This window comes from Myxine glutinosa, chromosome 6 (assembly GCF_964187855.1).
Source record: "Myxine glutinosa chromosome 6, kmMyxGlut1.1, whole genome shotgun sequence".
Classification (NCBI taxonomy): domain Eukaryota; kingdom Metazoa; phylum Chordata; class Myxini; order Myxiniformes; family Myxinidae; genus Myxine; species Myxine glutinosa.
The window spans coordinates 187,249,310-187,272,827 of record NC_136266.1 but is presented as its reverse complement, the minus strand read 5'-3'; the positions used below and the strand labels follow the sequence as shown (position 1 = coordinate 187,272,827).

General features: G+C 45.8%; 1 protein-coding gene across 4 annotated transcripts in view; it reads left to right on the top strand.

Annotated features, from left to right (window-relative positions):
• LOC137429055 (uncharacterized) overlaps positions 1–23,518 on the top strand; it is a 346,812-nt gene that overhangs the window by 175,818 nt on the left and 147,476 nt on the right. For all 4 annotated transcript variants that reach the window (XM_068119076.2, XM_068119074.2, XM_068119077.2 and 1 more), the window contains one exon: positions 10,323–10,460. In XM_068119076.2, the coding sequence (XP_067975177.2) occupies positions 10,323–10,460 (138 nt within the window). The remainder of the gene's footprint in view (positions 1–10,322; positions 10,461–23,518) is intronic.

The window sequence follows — 23,518 nt, the reverse complement described above, 5'->3', positions numbered from 1 at the left end:
AACTCTGTAGTAATTGTGTGTGTGCACGCAGATCATCTGTAAGTCGTGTAACGTTGTCTGTAAGTTGTGTAACGTTGTCGTCATTGTCAAGGCGAGCAGAGTACCAGCCCTCCAGGTGATCTTGTTCCAAACGTGCAGCACTTTCTTCTTCTGATGCGTCCCTTTATCTTGGCGGTGTATAGGCAACAGACTGCTGCCTCGATCATTATTTTTATTTATTTTTTGTTTACAGAACCGAGGCTCATGAAAGAGCTAACATTTATTTCACAAACAAATCAAACAGACAAACAATATAAAAAAAGAGGGAGCGGAAGACAAGATGGGGAGAGAAGGGGAAGCACACAAACACAACATTTGAGAGCAGGGAGATGTGTGGGAGGGAGAGGGGTTCAGGGGAGCAGGCGTGGGAAGTGGGAGGGGGGGGGGGGGGTGGGAGAAGTATAAAACACAAGGACACCAAGGACTTCCAGGACAGAAGTTGGTATTTCAAAAAAGTGGATTTGGGGTGAAATTAGCGGGGGTAGAAAAGATCAAGGTTTTGGATGGGGGAAGATAAGAGATGGTGGTGAACAGCTGTTTTAAAGACCTGGAGGGTGGAGTGGGATTGAAGAGAGTGAGGGAGTTTGTTCCAGAGGTGGGAGAAAAGAGGAATGAAGGAGTGAAGGTGAGCAGAGAGTCTTGATTTTGGCAGTTTAACCATAAGAGGATTGCAGGCAGATCTTGTGCGACCTGTAGGAATATTTGGGGGACAGAGCCCAGAGAGAGCTGGGGGGGCAAGGCCAGAGAGGAGTCGGAAGAAGACGGAAAGACCACCAACCTGCCTGCGGTGAGTGAGTGAAAGGCCCTTGGAGTTAGCTTCATCGCGGGAGATTCCAATGATTCTGAACGCTTTGGTTTCAACAGCGTGAAGACGAGCTAGGTGTGAGGCAGGAGCACCAGCCCAGAGGGGAGAGCAGTATTCCATTGAGCTGCGGATGAAAGCCTTGGATGTGGTGAGGAGCTCAGGTGTGCCAAGGAAGGACTTCGCACGACGGAGGATGCCCAGTCGGCGACTGGCTTTGGAAGCCACATTTGAAATGTGGTTTTCCCAGGAAATATCATGGCAGATAGTGAGACCCAAAAGCTTGAGTGACAGAACTTCTTGGAGAGGATTATTCAGAAAGTGGATGGGAGGGTTGTCTAGTCGGTCTTTTCGGATAGACATCGTAAGAGTGTGAGATTTGTCAGGATTGAAAGACATGTTCCACTTGTTTGTCCAGGTCTGCAGAGAGTGAGGAGGCTGCAGACTGCTGATCTGAAGGATGAGGAATGGAGCGACAGAGAGTGGAGTCATCAGCAAAGAGATATAGAGGATTTTCAAGAGAGTCAGATAGATCATTGAGGAAGACCAGAAAAAGCACAGGGCCCAGAACACTGCCTTGGGGAACTCCAGCCTGAACAGGAAGAGGAGATGAGAGAAACCCATTGAGGGCCACACGTTGACTACGACTAGAGAGGAAGTCCGCCAGCCATGCGTGGAGATTTCCATGGATACCAAAGGAGGAGAGTTTGGTGAGCAGAGCGGGGTGCCAGACCGTATCGAAGGCACGTGATATGTCAAGGGAGACAGCTCTAATTTCCTGTTTGGCATTGAGGACCTCCATCCATTGTTGAGAAAGCAGAAGCAGCATGTCCAGAGTAGAGTGACCAGGTCTGAAACCAAATTGATGATCAGAGATCAAGCCATTGGAGAAGAGGAAAGATTTCATATCCGAAGCAATGATGAATTCCATGACTTTGCTGATAATTGGGAGAAGGCTGATTGGTCTGTAGTTGCTAGGATCTGTTTTTGCACCTTTTTGTGCAAAGTGGTGATGTTGGCTGATTTCCAAGCAGATGGCAGATGACCTTGAGCAAAAGAGAGGGTGAAGAGAACAGAGAGAGGGAGTGAAAGAGCGGAAGATCAGGATTTTAGGACCCGTGGGCTGATGCCGTCAGGTCCAGTTGCAGAATCAGAGTCTAGGGTTGACAGAAAGTTTTCCACCTTGTCAGGAGGAAAGGACACAGAGTCCAGGAGCAGCTGGGTACGACTGGGTACGGTGGGTACAGAGAGGGATGGGTTTGGGACACAATATTTAGAGGCCAACACAGTTGAGGCATTCGGCTTTGTCACGTGCGGTGTCAACTGTGTAGCCATTGGAGGTAAGAGAGGGGATGGAGGGGGAACAAACACCAGAAACGGATTTGACAAGACGCCACCAGGATTTGGAAGAGGGAGACAGATAAGAGAGTTCGGTCTTAAGAACCGAGAGATATTGTTTCCTGGCTCTCCTGAGGGTGGACATACACTTGTTTCGGGCTTTGTGAAAGGAAATGAGATTTCCTTCCGTTGGATTTGCTTTCCAGGAGACGAAAGCAAGTTGTTTCTGGGCAACATCCTCACCACAAGATTCCGTGTACCATGGACGGGAGGAAGGGTATGACAACTGAAGACGAGATGGGATAAATCTGTGCATGAGAGAGAGCAATTTACTTTGGAAGAATTTCCAGGATGAGTTAATGTCAGAGATGGGAGACCAGTCCAGATGATTGATGGCTGCTTGAAGACCGTGCCAGTTGGCCTGAGTGAAATGCCAGACTCGTCGACGCTGAGGAGGCTCTCTGAGAATGGTCAGAGAGATGTCCACTTTAACAAGCACATGATCAGATGAGCCGATTGGAGCAGAAGAAGAGCAGCAGACATTTTCAGGGAAGTTAGTCATAACCAAGTCCAGAAGGGAAGATGCTCCGTTGACTGAGATCCGGGTCAGGAAATTGACAGATCGTGTCAGTCCCAGTGAGTCGCAGAAGTCCTTTGCTGAAGAGCCATGGCTGGTGAGAGAGGTACCCACTCCCAGCCAACTGGCATGGTGACAATTGAAATCACCACATATGAGGAAGAGAGAGTTGGGATGGGTAGATGGAAGTTGGTCCATATTATCAGACAGCGAGATGTAGATGGAGTCATCACTGTTTGGTGGACGGTACAACACACATATGAACAAAAGGTGGGAGCATAGGGGAAGCCGTAGCCAAAGGTATTCCTGGGGGTGAGGTGGAGAGAGGGCAGTGCAGGGCGAGTGAGGAAGAGTTTTTTTTATAAAGATAGCAACCCCACCTCCAGGACGAGGCTCAGGTCTATCATACCGGAGGAGGGAGTAACCCGGGAGAGATACCAAGGAATCAGAGACATCATGAAGGAGGAAAGTTTCTGTTTAGCAGATCATGTCTGGTTTGTCAGAAGCAACCTGTATGGAGAGATCAGTCAAGTTTGAGCAAAGGCCCTGGATGTTTGAGGTCTATACCATTAATGAAGAGGAAGGGGGAGCATCGGATACAGAACAGGGGGGGGGGGGGGGGGAAGGGTAGGGTAAGATGCGGAAGAGGAGGAAGTGGTAGGGAGAGCTGTTGAAGGTGTGTCAGAGATTTCAGAATAGCTTGGGGAAAGGGAAGAATGGGGCAGACAAAAGGTTTGATGGTGATTGGGTGAGGAACAGTGAGGTGTTATTTGAGGAGGGGGAAGAGCGAGGCAGAAGGTTGGGGGAGATGAAGGTGAAAGTTGGAAGGGGGAAGAAGCGGGGAGGACGCTTTGAAGAGGAGGGGTGAGAGGGGAGTCTAGGAGGGGAGGAGCGAGGGAGAGTCTCGGAGGGGAGGGGTGTGGGGGGAGTTTAGGAGGGAAGGGGCAAGGGGGTAGATTTGAAAGGGATGGGTGATGGGGAAGATTTGGAGGGGAGGGGCAAGGGGGAAGATTTGAAAGAGATGGGTGATGGGGAAGATTTGGAGGGGAGGGGCAAGGGGGTAGATTTGGAGGGGAGGGGTCATGGGGAAGTTTTGGAGGGGAGGGGTGATGGGGAGGTTTTGGAGGGAAGGGGTGATGGGGAAGATTTGGAGGGGAGGGGCAAGGGGGAAGATTTGAAAGGGATGGGTGATGGGGAAGATTTGGAGGGGAGGGGCAAGGGGGTAGATTTGGAGGGGAGGGGTCATGGGGAAGTTTTGGAGGGGAGGGGTGATGGGGAGGTTTTGGAGGGAAGGGGTGATGGGGAAGATTTGGAGGGGAGGGGCAAGGGGGAAGATTTGAAAGGGATGGGTGATGGGGAAGATTTGGAGGGATGGGGCAAGGGGGAAGATTTGAAAGAGATCGGTGATGGGGAAGATTTGGAGGGGAGGGGCAAGGGGGTAGATTTGGAGGGGAGGGGTGATGGGTAAGTTTTGGAGGGGAGGGGTGATGGAGAATTTTGGAGGGAAGGGGTGATGGGGAAGATTTGGAGGGGAGGGGTGAGATTGGATTTTATAAAGTGTACGATTAATGGGAAACGAACAATTATTGCAAAATGTGTTTCTTGTGACCTTCGAGTCAAAAATACGTTTGATGACGCTGGAGGAGGGGTGGAGTGGAGGAGAGTTTCGGGAATGTAGAAAAGAGGAACTGTAAGAGATGGAATTTTTTTTTGGAATGAATAGATTTGGTGAGCAAGTCGAAAGCATCCTTTTATAGAAGAAGAAAAAGGTGTTGTAATATACGACAGAAAACAGTTCTTCAGGGGAAAATGTAAACATTTTTAAATTGAGCAGTGAAAACTATCTGGGGAAATGGAAAATGGAAATGGAGGTGAAACACGTGATCGAAGAACGAACGAACAAATAAGAACAACGAATAAACGAATAAGAACAGAGAAGGAAATATTTTTTAAATTTTTTTGAGTTGAGATTTTAAACAAGGAAGTATGGGGTGAAAGACTGGGACAAAAACAGAGGACGAAAGTAATTGCAGCGCAATCGACGGACCGCTGAGAGAAAAACAAAGCCTCAAGGTCGGACAAGGTAGCCTACTTGGCCTCAAAATACGCGACATGAATTAACCGACGATTTTGTATACATGCATGAAAAATTAACACTGACAGAATCTTACTAAAGACACACTATAGGTACACACACCGAAAGATAGATACAGTTTCGACAAAAACACAATTGTGAAAAATTACTTAACTTCGAAAGCGTGAGCGCATGGACAGCTTCGAAAAGACGTGACCTCCAATATTGCGCATGCGCAAAGGCTTTCCAAACCATACCAAAAAAAAAAAGAAAAAAAAAAAAGCTCTCCTTTCCAAACCATACCAGAAATATCATACCAGAAAAAAAAAACCTGGGGTTAAGTACATGAACCAAAACATGCCTATTGCTTATGTGCATATATAATACATCGTTGTTATCGAGCTTGGATAATTTAAATTGCACTGGACACAGGTTGGCACGAAAGGGCTGAAGCTTAAGTCCCAGACTTACTGTCACCTTCACAATGCCTGTCGGCTCCAACCTTTCGATATCTGATGATCCTTTTAACAATTGCTTAGGTGGTTTTACACTGAACGGAAAACTTATAGGGATGGCATTGTCAAAGCCTCACCCTCCCAACCCCAGCTCTGTCCCATCTTTGCTTTCCCCAACCCCAACTCTGTCCCGTCTTTGCTCTCCCCAACCCCAACTCTGTCCCGTCTTTGCTCTCCCCAACCACAACTCTGTCCCGTCTTTGCTCTCCCCAACCACAACTCTGTCCCATCTTTGCTCTCCCCAACCACAACTCTGTCCCATCTTTGCTCTCCCCAACCACAACTCTGTCCCATCTTTGCTCTCCCCAACCACAACTCTGTCCCATCTTTGCTCTCCCCAACCCCAACTCTGTCCCGTCTTTGCTCTCCTCAACCACAACTCTGTCCCGTCTTTGCTTTGGGGGGGGGGGGGGGGTGCTGTTTGTGTTTCCATCTGAATTCCTTGCTCATACGTGGTTCATGGACCAGCTAGGTGACAAGGTAAAAGGCAACAAACTGACTTTGGGGCGATCGGTTAACAGTTGGACACAATAAACAAGCGGATAACCGAACAGATTGATAGAACGGAGAGGAGAGGAGAGGAAACACTAACCTGCAACTAATGAGGAGATTACAGGTTAGGTATGATTAATAGGTGTGGAGAAAATTGCGGGTCGGGTTTTCTTTTCTTTCAGAGCGAGAGTCATGAGTTTATATTGACTGTAGCAGAGCAGCAATTGGGCACAATCCGCAGCAATTGGGCACAATCCGCAGCAATTGGGCACAATCGGCAGCAATTGGGCACAATCAGCAGCAATTGGGCACAATCAGCAGCAATTGGGCACAATCAGCAGCGATTGGGCACAATCAGCAGCAATTGGGCACAATCAGCAGCAATTGGGCACAATCAGCAGCGATTGGGCACAATCAGCAGCGATTGGGCACAATCAGCAGCGATTGGGCACAATCAGCAGCGATTGGGCACAATCAGCAGCGATTGGGCACAATCAGCAGCGATTGGGCACAATCAGCAGCGATTGGGCACAATCAGCAGCGATTGGGCACAATCAGCAGCGATTGGGCACAATCAGCAGCAATTGGGCACAATCAGCAGCAATTGGGCACAATCAGCAGCAATTGGGCACAATCAGCAGCAATTGGGCACAATCAGCAAGGGAATAAATGAAGAGGAAAGGAAGAGAGAGAAGGGGAGTTAACACTGAAACCAGCAAGTAATGGGGTTTGATTAGAAAGGGTTAATTGGGGTAATAAAGAACATGGGTCAAAATGGGGTATGACACAAGATGGTGCTGCAATACCTGGTTGAAGCCCTGGAGGGAAGAGTAGGAAAGAATTGCCTCTGGAGGGCAGTCCCATAGATGGGAGAAGCGATGAACAAGGGGGTTTTGTGTGTGTAGTCTGCCTAGATTGTGGAAGTTTAACCAGAGAGGGATTACTGCAAAACAAATTCACTCCGACAGCATAATCATCCTGATGCCCCACAAAATAGCAAGTCCTTTCATGATTTACTCGTTCTTCCATCGATTGCTCATCTTCTAACTTGCAAAACTCAGGAGGAAGAGTTCCCCCTCGTGTTTCTGTAAATGGACGCAATGCCAATGTCGGAAGTATTGGGCCTGAGCACAAATGGCTGATGGGTCTGGTAGTCTCAAGATGGATTTGTTGATGAGGATTGCTTGTTGAGGGTCACGTAGGCCTTCTCCTGAATATCCCCCAAAAACATCTTTGATTAAATCCATTAGTTGGCATAGCCATGACCACACAATTGTTCATGAAATGCAACGAGTATCCACTCAGACCCATATACGACCATGTACCTCCTTGGTCGTGGACTCTGGTGCATCCCTGATCTTGTCCAAATTGTTGTTGTGAAGGCTCACCAAGACGCATTATGTGTGGTGTCCCACAAAGCCCATGCTGTCCATCCCGATCACATATGCTTCAATTATGTTCTGGCCATGAGTCAGGCTGCAGACATCCTACAGAGAAACTCCCTGAGTTTAAAAACATGCTCATTCCAAATTTGCATATGAATCACAATGTCATAAAGTTGTCAACATTTTGTGTCCCAACCAGCAACTTTCTCATGCCCGTACTAGATTAGCTTTAGTTCATAATCCCAAAAAGTATCTTTAACAACTTGTAGGTGCCATATATTGGCAACAAGTGCAAGTGCTGTTTTGTCCAACAAGTTCAGTCTTGTGCATGTCTTCTTCAGATACGGGCGTCTGCCAATATCCATTACTCAAGTCGGTATTAGTAAAATGATCATCGGTACTGAACTTGTGTATATCACAACAACCATGACAACCAGATCAAATGCAGAGATCTTATTGAGCTCCTTGAATTCAACACACAAACCAGACTTAGTGACGTAATGGTTGGAGCTTCCACTTTGAGTGTGGGAGGTAGGTGCTTCAAACCACGGGCAAGTAACACCAAAGACTTTAAAAATGGTACGTGCTGCTTCCTTGCTTTGTGCTCAGAATTTAATCGAAATGATAGAGCATGGACAAACAATCCTGGGTCGATAATGGCAAACCACCCAGTATAACCATTGACAATCAACTGCTTTGGCAGCACAACAACTCTGTAAAGAGTGTGCTCCATCAAATCAAGTCAACACACGTTGTCTGTCTGCCTCATCCCTTTCATGAACTATCACGACTTATGACGTTTATGACAAATTACACTGTCAAATTACTCCCATATCGAATATCTCTTGCATGTCGTGGCTAGCCAGACTCGTCTCAGTCATATTCACCATAGCCGAGGAACATAGGTGGTGACGAGTTCATCCATGTTAAAGGAAATTAAATTGTATATAGAATGATCATCTTTCAATCGCACAGTGGCACAGACCAAACCGCACATACACCACAAAGACAAACAGCGAAAGATAGATGCTCCATGCAGCTAGGATTAATGTCAAATTGTGAGGCCTGGCAAAACAGAATGACATACATGGAGATGCAGTAATTCATAAACATCCTTTAAGAAGAACATTTCCGTGAGGCCTTCAATGTCCAGAGCTGCACCAGCAACCTGAATAGAAAGATTGGTAATCTTAGATTGAACACCTTGTATTGGTGGAGTGTACTGTTAGGATGCAATTGGGACATGAGCTGATGGGGAGGAGTGGGGAAGGGGGTGCTAGAGTTGTGCTCCTGCCCATCTCTGCCCCAGAGCTTTCAACCAATCTCTGCCATGGGCTTTCAACCAGTCTCGGCCCCAGGGCTTTCAACCGGTCTCGGCCCCAGGGCTTTCAACCGGTCTCGGCCCCAGGGCTTTCAACCGGTCTCGGCCCCAGGGCTTTCAACAGGTCTTGGCCCCAGGGCTTTCAACCAATCTCTACCTGGGGCTTTCAACTGGTCTCACCGCCAGAGCTTTCAACCAGTCTCAGCCCCAGGGCTTTCAACCAATCTCTGCCAGGGGCTTTCAACCGGTCTCGGCCCCAGGGCTTTCAACCAATCTCTGCCAGGGGCTTTCAACTGGTCTCGGCCCCAGGGCTTTCAACCGGTCTCAGTCCCGGAGCTTTCAACCAATCTCTGCCAGGGGCTTTCAACCGGTCTCGGCCCCAGGGCTTTCAACCAATCTCGGCCAGCGGCTTTCAACCGGTCTCAGCCCCGGAGCTTTCAACAGGTCTCAGCCAGGGGCTTTCAACCAATCTCTGCCAGGGGCTTTCAACCAATCTCTGCCAGGGGCTTTCAACCGGTCTCAGCCCCGGAGCTTTCAACCAATCTCTGCCAGGGGCTTTCAACCGGTCTCAGCCTCGGAGCTTTCAACCAATCTTTGCCAGGGGCTTTCAACTGGTTTCAGCCCTGGAGCTTTCAACCGATCTCTGCCAGGGGCTTTCAACCGGTCTCGGCCCCAGAGCTTTCAACCAATCTCTGCCAGGGGCTTTCAACCGGTCTCGGCCCCGGAGCTTTCAACCAATCTCTGCCAGGGGCTTTCAACCAATCCCTGCCAGGGGCTTTCAACTGGTCTCAGCCTCGGAGCTTTCAACCAATCTCTGCCAGGGGCTTTCAACCGGTCTCAGCCCCGGAGGTTTCAACCAATTTCTGCCAGGGACTTTCAACTGGTCTCGGCCCCGGAGCTTTCAACCAATCTCTGCCAGGGGCTTTCAACCAATCTCTGCCAGGGGCTTGCAACCGGTCTCGGCCCCAGGGCTTTCAACTAGTCTCGGCCCCGGAGCTTTCAACCAATCTTCGCCCGGGGCTTTCAACCGGTCTCAGCCCCAGAGTTTTCAACCAATTTTTGTCTGGGGCTTTCAACAGGTCTCAGCCCCAGGGCTTTCAACCAGTCTCGTCCCCGGAGCTTTCAACAGGTCTCAGCCCCAGGGCTTTCAACCAGTCTCATCCCCCTTTAAATCGGTCTCGGCCCCCATTAAACCGGTCTCAGCCCTGGAGCTTTCAACCAGTTTTGGCGCTAGGGCTCTCAATCAATCTCGCCGTTAGGGCTTTCAACTCTTCTCGAACCAGGCCTTTCAACCGGTCTCAGCCCCAGGGCTTTCAACCAATTTCCACCCTCGGACTAACGAATGTCGGACTCACACGTAATGACAGACATGCTGGGGAGGAGATTGCTCCATCCCTCTGCTGTTTTAACAAACATTTTCCAAATTTAGTTGTGGAGGATGATGGACTAAACTTTGCATGAGACAGAGCCTGGGGCCTAACCGGTTGCATGTTACTCACTATATTGGTACAAGTTGTTATCCGAGATATCTATGCTTGGAAAACAGTATCAGTGGAAGAGAAGTGATTTTTTGCTTTTCTATTCAGTTTGGACGTGCATTTGCTATAATAGGCAATTGCTATAGTATGACCTGATCTGCTTTGTTATGGTGATGTTAATCTTTCAAGTGTGTGTGTTTATTATAGTGAATATTTATACTCATTGTTGACTTGAGTGTAAAATATATATTTTGTGTTTCCCTCAATCAATGAAGTGTTTTTGCATCTCCTCTCTCACCAGTAGGCAATCCAGAATCCATATTTGATGAAGTTATCACCAAGGTGCACAAATGCACTGCAGCAAAGGCCACAGCCTGCCCTGAAAAGGCATTGCCAAGCCCTGTCTTTCCCACGAGTTTGCCAATGGAGGAAAATGCAGGTATGCGCTGTTCAATATATATACCATCCCTTTCATTCACTCTGACGTATTTGTTTACTTTTTCAAACATTTTTTGCATTGTTACTTTTTTTTTGCATTGTTACTTTTTTTTAAACATTTTTTGCATTGTTACTTTTTCATAATTATCGGAGCATTAGGGAGATGAATAAGCCATTGTTACCAAGTACGGTTTTTAATTCGTAAAATGTACTTGGGGAATTCCTTTATTGTAAAGTTCGTTAATTATATCAAGTGTTCTTTTAGAATCAGCCCAATGGCCAACATCTGACCGAAGAGCTGAAACCCCACTCTCGTTTGTCCCTTACTCACTCCCTTGCTTCTTTTCCCTTAGGCTGTTTCCAGCCTTTTATTCCTTTTTTTCTCTGCATCTACAGTGCCTTCAGAAAGTATTCACACCCCTTGACCTTTTCACCTTTGTTGTGTTGGAGCCTGAACTTAAAATGTATTAAATAGAGATTTTTTGGCACGAATCTACACATAATACCCCATAATGTGAGTGGATTTTTTTTTTTTTTTAGAAATCTTTACAAAACAATTACAAATGAAAAGCTGAAATATCTAATTGACATAAGTATTCAACTGCCTGAGTCAATACTTCGTAGAAGCGCCATTGGCAGCGATTATATCTTTGAGTGTTCTTGGGAATGTCTGTATCAGCTTTGTACATCTGGATTTAGGGAGTTTCTCCCATTCTTCCTATCAGATTTGCTGAAGCTCTGTCAAGTTGGATGCGGAGCATCGGTGAACATCAATCTTCAAATCTTTACACAGATTTTCAATGGGATTAAAGTCTGGGCTTTGGCTGGGCCATTCAAAGACTTTCATGTTCTTGTTCTGAAGCCATCCAATGTTGCTTTGGCTGTATGTTTGGGGTCATTGTCCTGTTGGAACACACACGACATGGCCAAAAGTATGTGGACACCCGAACATCACATCCTGATGTCGAACATCTAATTACAAAATCATGGGCATTAATATGGAGTTGGTCCCCCTCTTTGCTGCTACCACAGCCTCCACTTTTCTGGGAAGGCTTTCCACTAGATGTTGGAACATTGCTGTGGGGATTTGCTTCCATTCAGTCACTACAGCATTAGTGAGGTTGGGCACTAATGTTGGGCAATTAGTCCTTGCTCGCAGTCGGCGTTCCAATTCATCCCAAATGTGTTTGATGGGATTGAGGTCAGGGCTATGTGCAGGCCAGTCAAATACTTCCACACCGATCTTGACAAACCATTTCTGTATGGACCTCGCTTTGTGCACGGGGGCACTGTCATGCTGAAACAGGAAAAGGCCTTCACCAAACTGTTGCCAAAAAGTTGGAAGCACGCAATCGTCTAGAATGTCATTGTATGCCGTAGCGTTAAGCGTTCCCTTCACTGGAACTAATGGGCCTAGCCCGAACCATGAAAAACAGCTCCAGACCATTATTCCTCCTCCACCAAACTTTACAGTTTGCATTATGCATTCAGGCAGGTAGTGCTCTCTTGGCATCCGCAAAACCAAGATTTGTCCGTCGGACTGCCAGATGGTGAAGCGTAATTCATCACTCTAGAGAACGCGTTTCCACTGCTCCAGGGTCCAATGGCAGCGAGCTTTACACCACTCCAGCCAACGTTTGGCATTGAGCATGGTGATCTTGCTTGTGTGCGGCTGCTCGGCCATTAAAACCCATTTCATGAATCTCCCGACGAACAGTTGTTGTGCTGACGTTGTTTCCAGAGGCAGTTTGGAACTAGATAGTGAGTGTTGTAACCGAGGACAGACGATTTTTACGCGCTATGCACGTCAGCACTTGGCGGTCCCGTTCTATGAGCTTGTGTGGCCTACCACTTCGCAGCTGAGCTGTTGTTGCTCCTAGACGTTTCCACTTCACAATAACAGCACTTAGAGTTGACCGGGGCAGCTCTAGCAGGGCAGAAATTTGACGAACAGACTTGTTGGAAAGGTGGCATCCTTTGACGGTGCCACGTTGAAAGTCACTGAGCTCTTCAGTATGGCCCATTCTACTGCCATTGTTTGTCTATGGAGATTGAATGGCTGTGTGCTGTATTACATATACCTATCAGCAATGGGTATGGCTGAAACAGCCAAATCCATTAATTAGAAGGTGCATCCGCATACTTTTGGCCATGTCGTGTAAATCTTCACAGTCCAAGGTCTTTTGCACTCTGAAGCAGGTTCTCCTCAAGGATTTGGCTCCATTAATTGTTCCCTATATCCTCACAAGTCTTCCAGTCCCTGCTGCTGAAAAGCATCCCCATAGCATGATGCTGCCACTACCATGCTTCATGGTAGGGATGGTGTTAAATGGGTGATGATCTGTGCTCGGTTTCCGCCAGACATAGCACTTTGCATTCAGGCCAAAGAGTTTAATTTTCATCTCATCAGACCACAGAATATTTTGCTTCATGCTCTGTCTTTTGCAAACTGCAGGCCTGCTGTCATGTGCCTTTTTCTCAGGATTGGCTTCCGTCTGGTCACTCTCCCATAAAGCCTAGATTTGTGAAGTGCTGCAGAGACTTTTGTCCTTCCTGCAGGTTCTCCAAACTCAGCCAAGGAACTCTGTAGCTCTTTCAGAGTGGTCATCGGGTCTCAGAGTTCTACGGACAGTTATGTGTAATTCATGTTATGCATGTGTAATTCAGCCATTCACTGCCAGACATGCTTTCAATAAACAATTTTGATTGATTGATAGTTCCTTGGACTTCATGGTCGCGTTTCTGCTCTGACATGCACTGTCAACTGTGGTACCTCACACAGAAAGGTGTGTTTCTTTCTAAATTATGTCCAATCAATTTCATTTGCCACAGGTGGACTCCAGTCAAGTTGTATATCAGTGACAAAAAAAATTTCTCAATTTAATCCATTTTAAATTCAGGCTGTAACACAAAATGTGAAAAAGTCAAGGCGTATGAATACTTTCTAAAGAGTCTGTACTTTCTATCCTTATCAGCCTTACTTTTCTGAATTTGCTCCCTCCCTCCTCCCTATCTTCATTCCTCTTGGTTTACATAATATGTAAATTTCCCCCATTTGCATCTACATACAAGTCTGTCAGGTACGCACTTGTAAGTCTGGACTTGCCCAACACATTAAGCATGAGTAGTGGATGATACATCCAAGCATGCATGCAATGGAAGTTTTCAACTTTTACTTTCATTTTTTCTGTTCTCCACTGAAGCAGACCGACACTGGCCTTCATGGAGACGAGTATTCTGTTGTACTAATTATGCAAAGCTCGATTGTTGTAAAATACTTATCCATCAACACAGAATAATGTCAAACTCAAAAAGCCTGCAGATTATGCTAACAAGGAGCTGATACTCGAGGTCCCAAGCCTTTTGGATGGTAAGAGGAATAGATCTTTGTAATATGAAAGCTAAATCTTGGAATGGTTTTTGAAGCATCACATACACAAGCCCAAGTTACTGAGGTGGTTGCCATGGCAACATAATTCAGCCAATCACAGCCTTTATGCAATCAGGTTGGCATAATGTCATGAATTATAGATATATTCAATATGAAAGGTAAATGTTCAACGGTTTTTGAAATATTGTGTGCACAAGCCAAGTTACTGAGATGGTTGCCATTACAACACAATTCAGCCAATCACAATTGTGATCTAATCAGGTTGAGATTATGTCATCAGGAATAGATATCTTTAACATGAAAGCTTTAAATGTTCAACGGCTTTTGAATGATCACATACATAAAAATGCATGGACTCATGATCGGTCATCGGTTCTGGGCACATTTTAATGTCCCCAGTCTCCGACCTTGTCGGAGGGGTGGGGGACAAAAAGTATTCAAGGTTGTATGTTAGTGAAAGCCTATTATTATTCCGGGTTGTGTTTGCCTTTTTCAGCGATCTTTATGGATTGTACTTTGAATTCATTCCATAAGTTCACTAAATTCATCTGTTGGTTGTTATCTCAATTTGCGGGTTTTTTAGAAGGTGGGAGGAAGTTCTCCCGGAGCTCAAAATCTCCACCTCCTTTTTCGGTAAAGGAACGTTCTTCATGAACCAGATTGTGAAACTTCATTCTCACAGCTTCGTTCCAAGGGCTCGTTTTAGGATCCTCACTGAACCTCTGAAAGCCTCCACTTGTACCTCGTTTGTCGTGATATTCCCCGGAATGATTGTAAGTGTTTTGTTGTACTCGGTAAGTACTCGGTAAGTGTTTTCCTGATCATCCCTGTTGCTCCGACTATCACTGGTACAATTTCAGCTTTATTCATTTTCCAAGTCCTCTTGACCTCATTTTTCAGCTCCGGGGCCCGGTTGCTAAAAGCCCGGATAAGCCTATCCTGTGGATAAATCACATAGCGGCAAATGAAATTTATCCAATGGATAGCTTCTAGCAACCGGGCCCAGGTATTTTCTGGTTTCTGAAGCATTTAGTCCAGTCATTGGGAACTGAAACCTCAATCAACAATGCTGTCTTTTTCTTTTTGTGTTTGAGCACTATGTCGTCACAATGCTTTGTTTGCAATGGCCACACTTGATGGGATCATCTTGTCATGCGTGAGCACTACAGTCGTGGCCAAAAATATTGACACCCTTGCACTTTTTTCAAATAATGTACCATTTCTTCCAGAAAATTGTTGAAATTAAAAAATATTTTGGTTTCCACATTTGTATTTCTTTGGTTTGCAGTGGAACAAAACAAAGCTGAAAAAAGTACGAAATCTTAGGTTATTCCACACAGAAATCCTAAAATGGCCCGGACAATATTATTGACATCTTTTAGAAGTTCTTAGAAATAATTCGATTTCAAGCAGGTGGTTCTCCTTTACTTTGGAATTGAACTCACCTGTGGTGAGTTGCAGGTGCCTGCAATATAAAAATCACTCATTCAACCTGTTTGAATGGATAAAAGGAGTCATTCTGCTGTTTTGTGTCACTGTGTGTACCACAATGAGCATGGAGAACAAAGAAAACCAGAGAATTGTCTGAGGAGGTCAGACACAAGATTGTAGCCAAACATGGACAATCTCAAGGCTATAAGTCCATCTCCAGAGACCTTGATGTTCCTGTGTCCAACGTACGCAATGTTATCAGGAAGTTTAATGCCCATGGCACTGTAGCCAGGCTGGATGTGGCTGCAAGAGAAAACTTCATCGAAGATTGAAGCTAAGGATTGTTTGACTAGTGAAGAAGCACCTTGATCAACTGTCAAACAGATTCAAGCTGACCTTCAGACACAAGGTACGACAGTTTCAACTCACACCATACGTCACCAACTCAATTAAAGGGGGTTCTCTGGTAGGAGACCCAGGAGGACCCCACTGCTGAGAGAGACATAAGAAAGCCCGACTGGAGTTTGCCAAAACACACCTGAGCAAGCCAAAATCCTTCTGGTAGAATGTCCTGTGGACAGATAAGACCAAATTATACCTTTTTGGTAAAACACATCATCTCTATGTTTACAGAAAACAAAATGAAGCCTTCAAAGAAAAGAACACCTTCCCCACAGTCAAACATGGAGGAGGTTCAGTGATGTTTTGGGATTGCTGTGCTGCCTCTGGCACTGGGTTCCTTGAATATGTGGATGGCATCATGAAATCAGGAGACCAAGGCATTTTGGAGCACAATGTTCATCCCAGTGTCAGAAAGCTGGGTCTCTCTTTAAGTTCATGGGTCTTGTAGCAGGACAATGACCCCAAACACACTTCAAAAAGCACCCAGGAATGGTTAAAGACAAAACGCTGGACTGTTCTGAAGTGGCCAGCAAATGAGTCCAGATCTAAATCCCATTGAACACCTGTGGGGAGATCTGAAAACAGCAGTTGGGAGAAAGCACCCTTCAAATCTGGGAGAATTGCAGCAGTTGCACAAGAAGAGTGGAACAAACTGCCAGTGGAGAGGTCTAGGAAGCTCATTCATGGCTACAGGAAGTGCTTGGCTGCAGTTATTTTGTCCAAAGTCTGTGCTACCAAATATTAAGTCTTGGGTGTCAATAATTTTGTCAATACCATTTCTGTTTATTTTCTGATTTAAAAGGATAAATTAAGTTCTGAATCAAAAACAAAGGTTCTGTAATATTAACAGTGAAATAAAGAATTGTGGAGACCAAATAATTTTGTTAATTTCAACATAATTTTCGAGAAAATTGTGTGTTATTTGAAAAAAGTGCAAGGGTGCCAATATTTTTGGCCACGACTGTATACGTTCATGTTGAAGGATCGCATTTCGTTTGTGTTTCCATGATTATTCTGAACCGGAATGTTGAAATGTTTACAGATGTACCGGTGGATTACTCTCCAGACGCTGTCATGTCTTTCTGTGTGCTACTATTTCGACATGAGTTTTTTTACATACCAGGAGGTGGTAACCGGTACCGGTACTTTCTGTTTCTACTCCACAAAACCTGCATTTGTCCGTTTGCCTCAATCCCGCCATTTTCTCAAAGCTATTAGTGTAGTGTCCCTAGTCTTGGGGATTTATGATGACTCGTTCTCCATCCCAATTAATTTTACCTCTTCTTAGCCATTCAAATGAGCCTTTCTTATCAAACAAGCTCTTTTTTGAAGCTTCGTGCTCTTTTGTCATCCAATTTGTCAGAGTATATCTGCTGATATTTATTTTTGTAGTTTTCCTTTTCCTTTGCGATCATTGGGGCTGCATTTGTTTCTGTTTCGTTTTCCTGTGTAGTATCCTGCACTTGCAACTGTTTTTGGAAGTTTGTTGCCAAATGGATTAAGGATACCTTTTCTGATTTGTTTTCTTGCTCGTGCGCAAATCTCATTCGATAGTCTGTTCATCTTTTCACATACTCCGCTAGTCCGACACACGCTGTTCTGTGCACTTGGTTCAGCTCCATCAAACTTTCTCCTCCTTCTCGTCTCGGCAAGCAAAACCTGCAAGCAAAATAAACACAATACATTGGTTTTTGTGGAATATATTGTGAATAGAGCTTGAAGTTTCCTTGTTTTGGTGTCTCAGTTGTTGATCTCCGATTGTGGCCTGTTTAAAATTGCACAGCTGTACTGGAATACAAGTAGTGAAAGTTGATTTATAACTTTGATTTTGTGCATTGGAGAGAGGGATGATTTCAAAATTGGTCTGATTTTGCATTGGTACTCTTTCTTTTTTTCTTTTTCTTTTTTGTATACAGAATCGAGGCTCGTGAAAGAGCTAACATTTATCACACAAACAAATCAAACAGACAAACAAAATATATAAAAAGAGGGAGCGGTAGACAAGATGGGGAGAGAAGGGGAAGCACACAAACACAACATTTGAGAGCAGGGACATCGGGAATGTGTGGGAGGGAGAGGGCTTGGGGGGAGGCGGCGTGGGAATGGGGGGTGGGGTGGGAGAAGTATAAACACAAGGAAACCAAGGACTTCCAGGAAAGAAGTTGGTATTTCAAAAAAAGTGGATTTGGGGTGAGATTAGCGGGGGTAGAAAAGATCAAGGTTTTGGATGGGGGAAGATAAGAGATGGTGGTGAACAGCTGGTTTAAAGACCTGGAGGGTGGAGTGGGATTGAAGAGAGTGAGGGAGTTTGTTCCAGAGGCGGGAGAAAAGAAGAATGAAGGAGTAAAGGTGAGCAGAGAGTCTTGATTTTGGCAGTTTAACCATAAGAGGGTTGCAGGCAGATCTTGTGCGACCTGCAGGAATATTTGGGGGACAGAGCCCAGAGAGAGCTGGAGGAGCAAGGCCGGAGAGGAGTCGGTAGAAGACAGAAAGACCACCAACCTGCCTGCGGTAAGTGAAAGACCTTCGGACATAGCTTCATCGTGGGAGATTCCAATGATTCTGAACGCTTTGGTTTCAACAGCGTGAAGACGAGCTAGGTGTGAGGCAGGAGCACCAGTCCAGAGGGGAGAGCAGTATTCCATTGAGCTGCGGATGAAAGCCTTGCATGTGGTGAGGAGCTCAGGTGTGCCAAGGAAGGACTTCGCACGACGGAGGATGCCCAGTCGGCGACTGGCTTTGGAGGCCAGATTTGAAATGTGGTTTTCCCTGGAAAGATCATGGCAGATAGTGAGACCCAAAAGCTTGAGTGACAGAACTTCTTGGAGAGGATTATTCAGAAAGTGGATCGGATGGTTGTCCAGTCGGTCTTTTCGGAGAGACATCGTAAGAGTGTGAGATTTGTCATGATTGAAAGACATGTTCCACTTGTTTGACCAGTCTGTGATTTTGTCCAGGTCTGCAGAGAGTGAGGAGGCTGCAGACTGCCGATCTGAGGGATGAGGAATGGAGCGACAGAGAGTGGAGTCATCAGCAAAGAGATAGAGAGGATTTTCAAGAGAGTCGGAGAGATCATTGATGAAGACCAGAAAAAGCACAGAGCCCAGAACACTGCCTTGGGGAACTTCAGCCTGAACAGGAAGAGGAGATGAGAGAAACCCATTCAGGGCCACACGTTGACTACGACTAGAGAGGAAGTCCGCCAGCCATGCATGGAGAATTCCATGGATACCAAAGGAGGAGAGTTTGGTGAACAGAGCGGGGTGCCAGACCGTATCGAAGGCACGTGATATGTCAAGGGAGACAGCTCTAATTTCCTGTTTGGCATTGAGGACCTCCATCCATTGTTGAGACAGCAGAAGCAGCATGTCCAGAGTCGAGTGACCTGGTCTGAAACCAAATTGATGATCAGAGATCAAGCCATTGGAGAAGAGGAAAGATTTCATATCCGAAGCAATGATGTATTCCATGACTTTGCTGATAATTGGGAGAAGGCTGATTGGTCTGTCGTTGCTAGGATCTGTTTTTGCACCTTTTTTGTGTAAAGCGGTGATGTTGGCTGATTTCCAAACAGATGGCAGATGACCTTGAGCAAAAGAGAGGGTGAAGAGAACAGAGAGAGGGAGTGAAAGAGCTGAAGAACAGGATTTTAGCACCTGTGGGCTGATGCCGTCAGGTCCAGTTGCAGAATCAGAATCAGAGTCGAGGGTTGACAGAAACTTTTCCACCTTGTCAGGAGGAAAGGACATAGAGTCCAGGAGCAGCTGGGTACGGTGGGTACAGAGAGGGATGGGTTTGAGACACAAGATTTAGAGGCAAACACAGAGTTGAGGCATTCAGCTTTTTCACGTGCGGAGTCAGCTGTGTAGCCGTTTGAGGTAAGGGAGGGGATGGAGTGGGAACAAACACCAGAAACAGATTTGACCAGATGCCACCAGGATTTGGAAGAGGGAGACAGATAAGAGTTCAGTCTTGAGAATGGAGAGATATTGTTTCCTGGCTCTCCTGAGGGTGGACACACACTTGTTTCGGGCTTTGTGAAAGGAAATGAGATTTCCTTCCTTTGGATTTGCTGTCCAGGAGACGAAGGCAAGTTGTTTCTGGGCAACAGCCTCACCACACGATTCCGTGTACCATGGACGGGAGGAAGGGTATGACAACTGAAGACGAGATGGGATAAATCTGTGCATGAGAGAGAGGAATTTACTTTGGAAGAATTCCCAGGATGAGTTGATGTCAAAGGCGGTAGCGGTGGGAGACCAGTCCAGATGATTAATGGCTGCTTGAAGACCGTGCCAGTTGGCCTGAGTGAAATGCCAGACTCGTCGACGCTGAGGAGGCTCCCTGAGAATGGTCAGAGAGATGTCCAATTTAACAAGCACATGAGCCGATTGGAGCCGAAGAAGAGCAGCAGACATTTTCAGGGAAGTTAGTCATAACCAAGTCCAGAAGAGAAGATGCTCCGTTGACTGAGATCCGGGTCGGGAAATTGACAGATTGTGTCAGTTCCAGTGAGCCGCAGAAGTCCTTTGCTGAGGAGCCATGGCTGGTGAGAGAGGTACCCACACCCAGCCAACTGGCATGATGACAATTGAAATCACCACATATGAGGAAGAGAGAGTTTGGATGAGTAGATAGAAGTTGGTCCATATTATCGGACAGCGAGATGTAGATGGAGTCATCACTGTTTGGTGGACGGTACAACACACATATGAACCAGAGGTGGGAGCGAAGGGGAAGCCGTAGCCAGAGGTATTCCTGGGGGTGAGGTGGATAGAGGGCAGTGCAGGGCGAGTGAGAAAGAGAGTTTTTGATAAAGATAGCAACCCCACCTCCAGGGCGAGGCTCAGGTCTATCATACCGGAGGAGGGAGTAACCCGGGAGAGACACTAAGGAATCAGAGACATCATGAAGGAGGAAAGTTTCTGTTTAGCAGATCACGTCTGGTTTGTCAGAAGCAACCTGTATGGAGAGATTAGTTAAGTTTGAACGAAGGCCCCGGATGTTTGAGGTCCATACCGTTAATGAATAGGAAGGGGGAGCATCGGATACAGAACGGGGGGGGGGGGGGGGAGGGGTAGGGTAAGATGTGGAAGAGGAGGAAGAGGTAGGGAGAGCTGTTGAAGGTGTGTCAGATTTCAGAATAGCTCATAGAAAGGGAAGGATGGGGCAGACAAAAGGTTTGATGGTGATTGGGTGAGGCACAGTGAGGTGTTATTTGAGGAGGGGGAAGAGCGAGGCAGAAGGTTGGGGGAGATGGAGGTGAGAGTTGGAAGGGGGAAGAAGCGGGGAGGTCGCGTTGAGGAGGAGGGGTGAGAGGGGGGAAATGGAGAAGAAATGAGGGTGGGGAGATTTGATGGGGAGGGGTGAGGGGGGAGTTTATGAGGGGAGGGGTTAGGGGGGAGTTTAGGAGGAAAGGGACAAGGGGAGGGATTTTAAAGGGATGGGAAATGGGGGAGATTTGGAGGGGAGGGGTGAGGGGAGTCTAGGAGGGGAGGGGTGTGGGGGGGGTTTAGGAGGGAAGGGTCAATGGGGGAGATTTGAAAGGGATGGGTGATGGGGAGGATTTGGAGGGGAAGGGCAAGGGGGAAGATTTGAAAGGGATGGGTGATGGTGAAGATTTGGAGGGGAGGGGTGATGGGGAAGTTTTGGAGCGGAGGGGTGATGGGGAAGATTTGGAGGGGAGGGGTGAGATTGGATTTTGGGAAGTGTACGATTAATGGGAAACGAACATTTATTGCAAAATGAGTTTCTTGTGACCTTCGAGTTAAAAAATACATTTGAGACGCTGGAGGCGGGGGGGGGGGGGGGGGGGGGGTGGAGTGCAGGTGAATTTAGGGAATGTATGAAAGAGGCACTGTAAGAGATGGAATTTTTTTTTGGAATGAATGGATTTGGTTAGCAAGTCGAAAGCACCCTTTTGAAGAAGAAGAAGAGGAAATTGAAAAAGGTGTTATAATATACGACAGAATACAGTACTTCAGAGGAAAGTTTAAACATTTTAAAGTTTCACAGGAAAACTATCTGGGGAAATGGGAGTGAAACACGTGGTCGAAGAACGAACGAACGAACGAACGAATAAGAACAACGAATAAACGAACAAGAACAACGAATAAGAACAGAGAAGCAATTTTTTTTTTTTTTTTGAGTTGACATTTTAAACAAGGATGTATGGGGTGAAAAGACTGTGAAAAACAGAGAACGAAAGTAATTGGAGCACAATCGATGGACCGCTGAGAGAAAAACAAAGCCTCAAGGTAGGACACGGTACAACTACAAGGCCTCAAAAGACACGACACGAATTAACACGATTTTCTATACAGGTATGAAAGAGTTACACCAATAAATTTTCCTAGGGACCCACTGTTGGTATTCACACCATAAAATAAATACAGTTTTGACGAAAATTCAAATGGGAACAATTACTTAACTTCGATAGCATGGAGAGCGTGGACAGCTTTGAAAAAACGTAACCTCGCCGGCAAGACCGGAAGCGGAAGCCATTCTTGATTATTTAATGCATTTTTTGTGTTGTACCTGGGGACCTTCTATTCTGAGGTATTTGTAGGATGAATCCTTTTCTAGTTCCTGTTTTGTTGTACTTTTATTGATTGAGATATTGTGTTATTTTTGTTTTATCAAATAGAAATGTGCATGTGGCACATTTGTCATGACCAAATTCCATTTGTGAATGTCCTCTGAGTAGCGCTTTACTAGTTTCAGTTGATCTGCCAATTTGTCATCATTTGGTGCGAAGAGTTTTAGATCATCCAGGTGCAGTAGATGTTGTCACCTTTCTCGGTTATTTGGTCATTTTTCTGTTGCACGTTCGATTGTATCCGTGCTCTTATTCATTGATGAGGTTACTCAGTGGGTCCAAAGCCAGACAAAACAGGAAGGGGGAAAGGCTGTCACCTTGTAAGATACCATGACGTATCCTCACCCCTGGGATTTCAATCTGTCCTTCCAAGTGAGGTCGTATCAGCATTGAATTGTCCTGTTGGAAAGTATATCCTCGCCACAGTCTAAAGTCTTTTCCACTCGGAAGTAGGTTCTCCTCAAGGATTTGCCTGTATTTGGCTCCATTCATTGACCCTCTATCCTTACAAGTCTCCCAGTCCCTGCCACTGAAAAGCATCCCCTTAGCATTATGCGGCCACCACCATGCTTATCGGTAGGGATGCTTCTTAGTTGGGTGATGAGCTGTGCTCGGTTTCTGTCAGATGTAGCACTTTGCATTCAGGCCAAAGAGTTTAATTTTTGCCTTATCAGACCAGAGAACCGTTTGCCTAATGCTCTCAGAGTCTTTCATGTGCGTTTTTGCAAACTTTTTGCAAATTATTCCAGAGCATCATTGCTTTCTTTATCAGTGTGATTATTTGGGGGATAACTTTCTATACTTGCATGCATTTTATAATCCATTAATGTGGGACACCATCAAAGGTAATCAAAGGATTTTTGTAAACTTTCCAGGCTATGGATAAGTTGGTTTGTTGAAGCTTTCAATTTTCGATTATGATCTTGTTTATTATCCTCTGCAAATACAAAATTATTATTGGTATTTATATCCTGTGCTCACGAAGCAAAAAGCGGGTTAAGCAATCTGCCACGTACGTATGTGTCTGCATTTTGTTAAGATCGTACATTGAAAACCTTTCATAGGAGGAAATTTAAACTTTACCACATGTTATATGACCATTTGATGTAACGATCCAGAGGACCCCAAAGACGATTAAAGACCCAAATGACCCTTAAAGACCCAGAGGACCCAAAATACCCTAAAAAAAGGTTTCTCCTTTACTGTGCTGTTCATCAGTTAATTCCTAATATTAGCT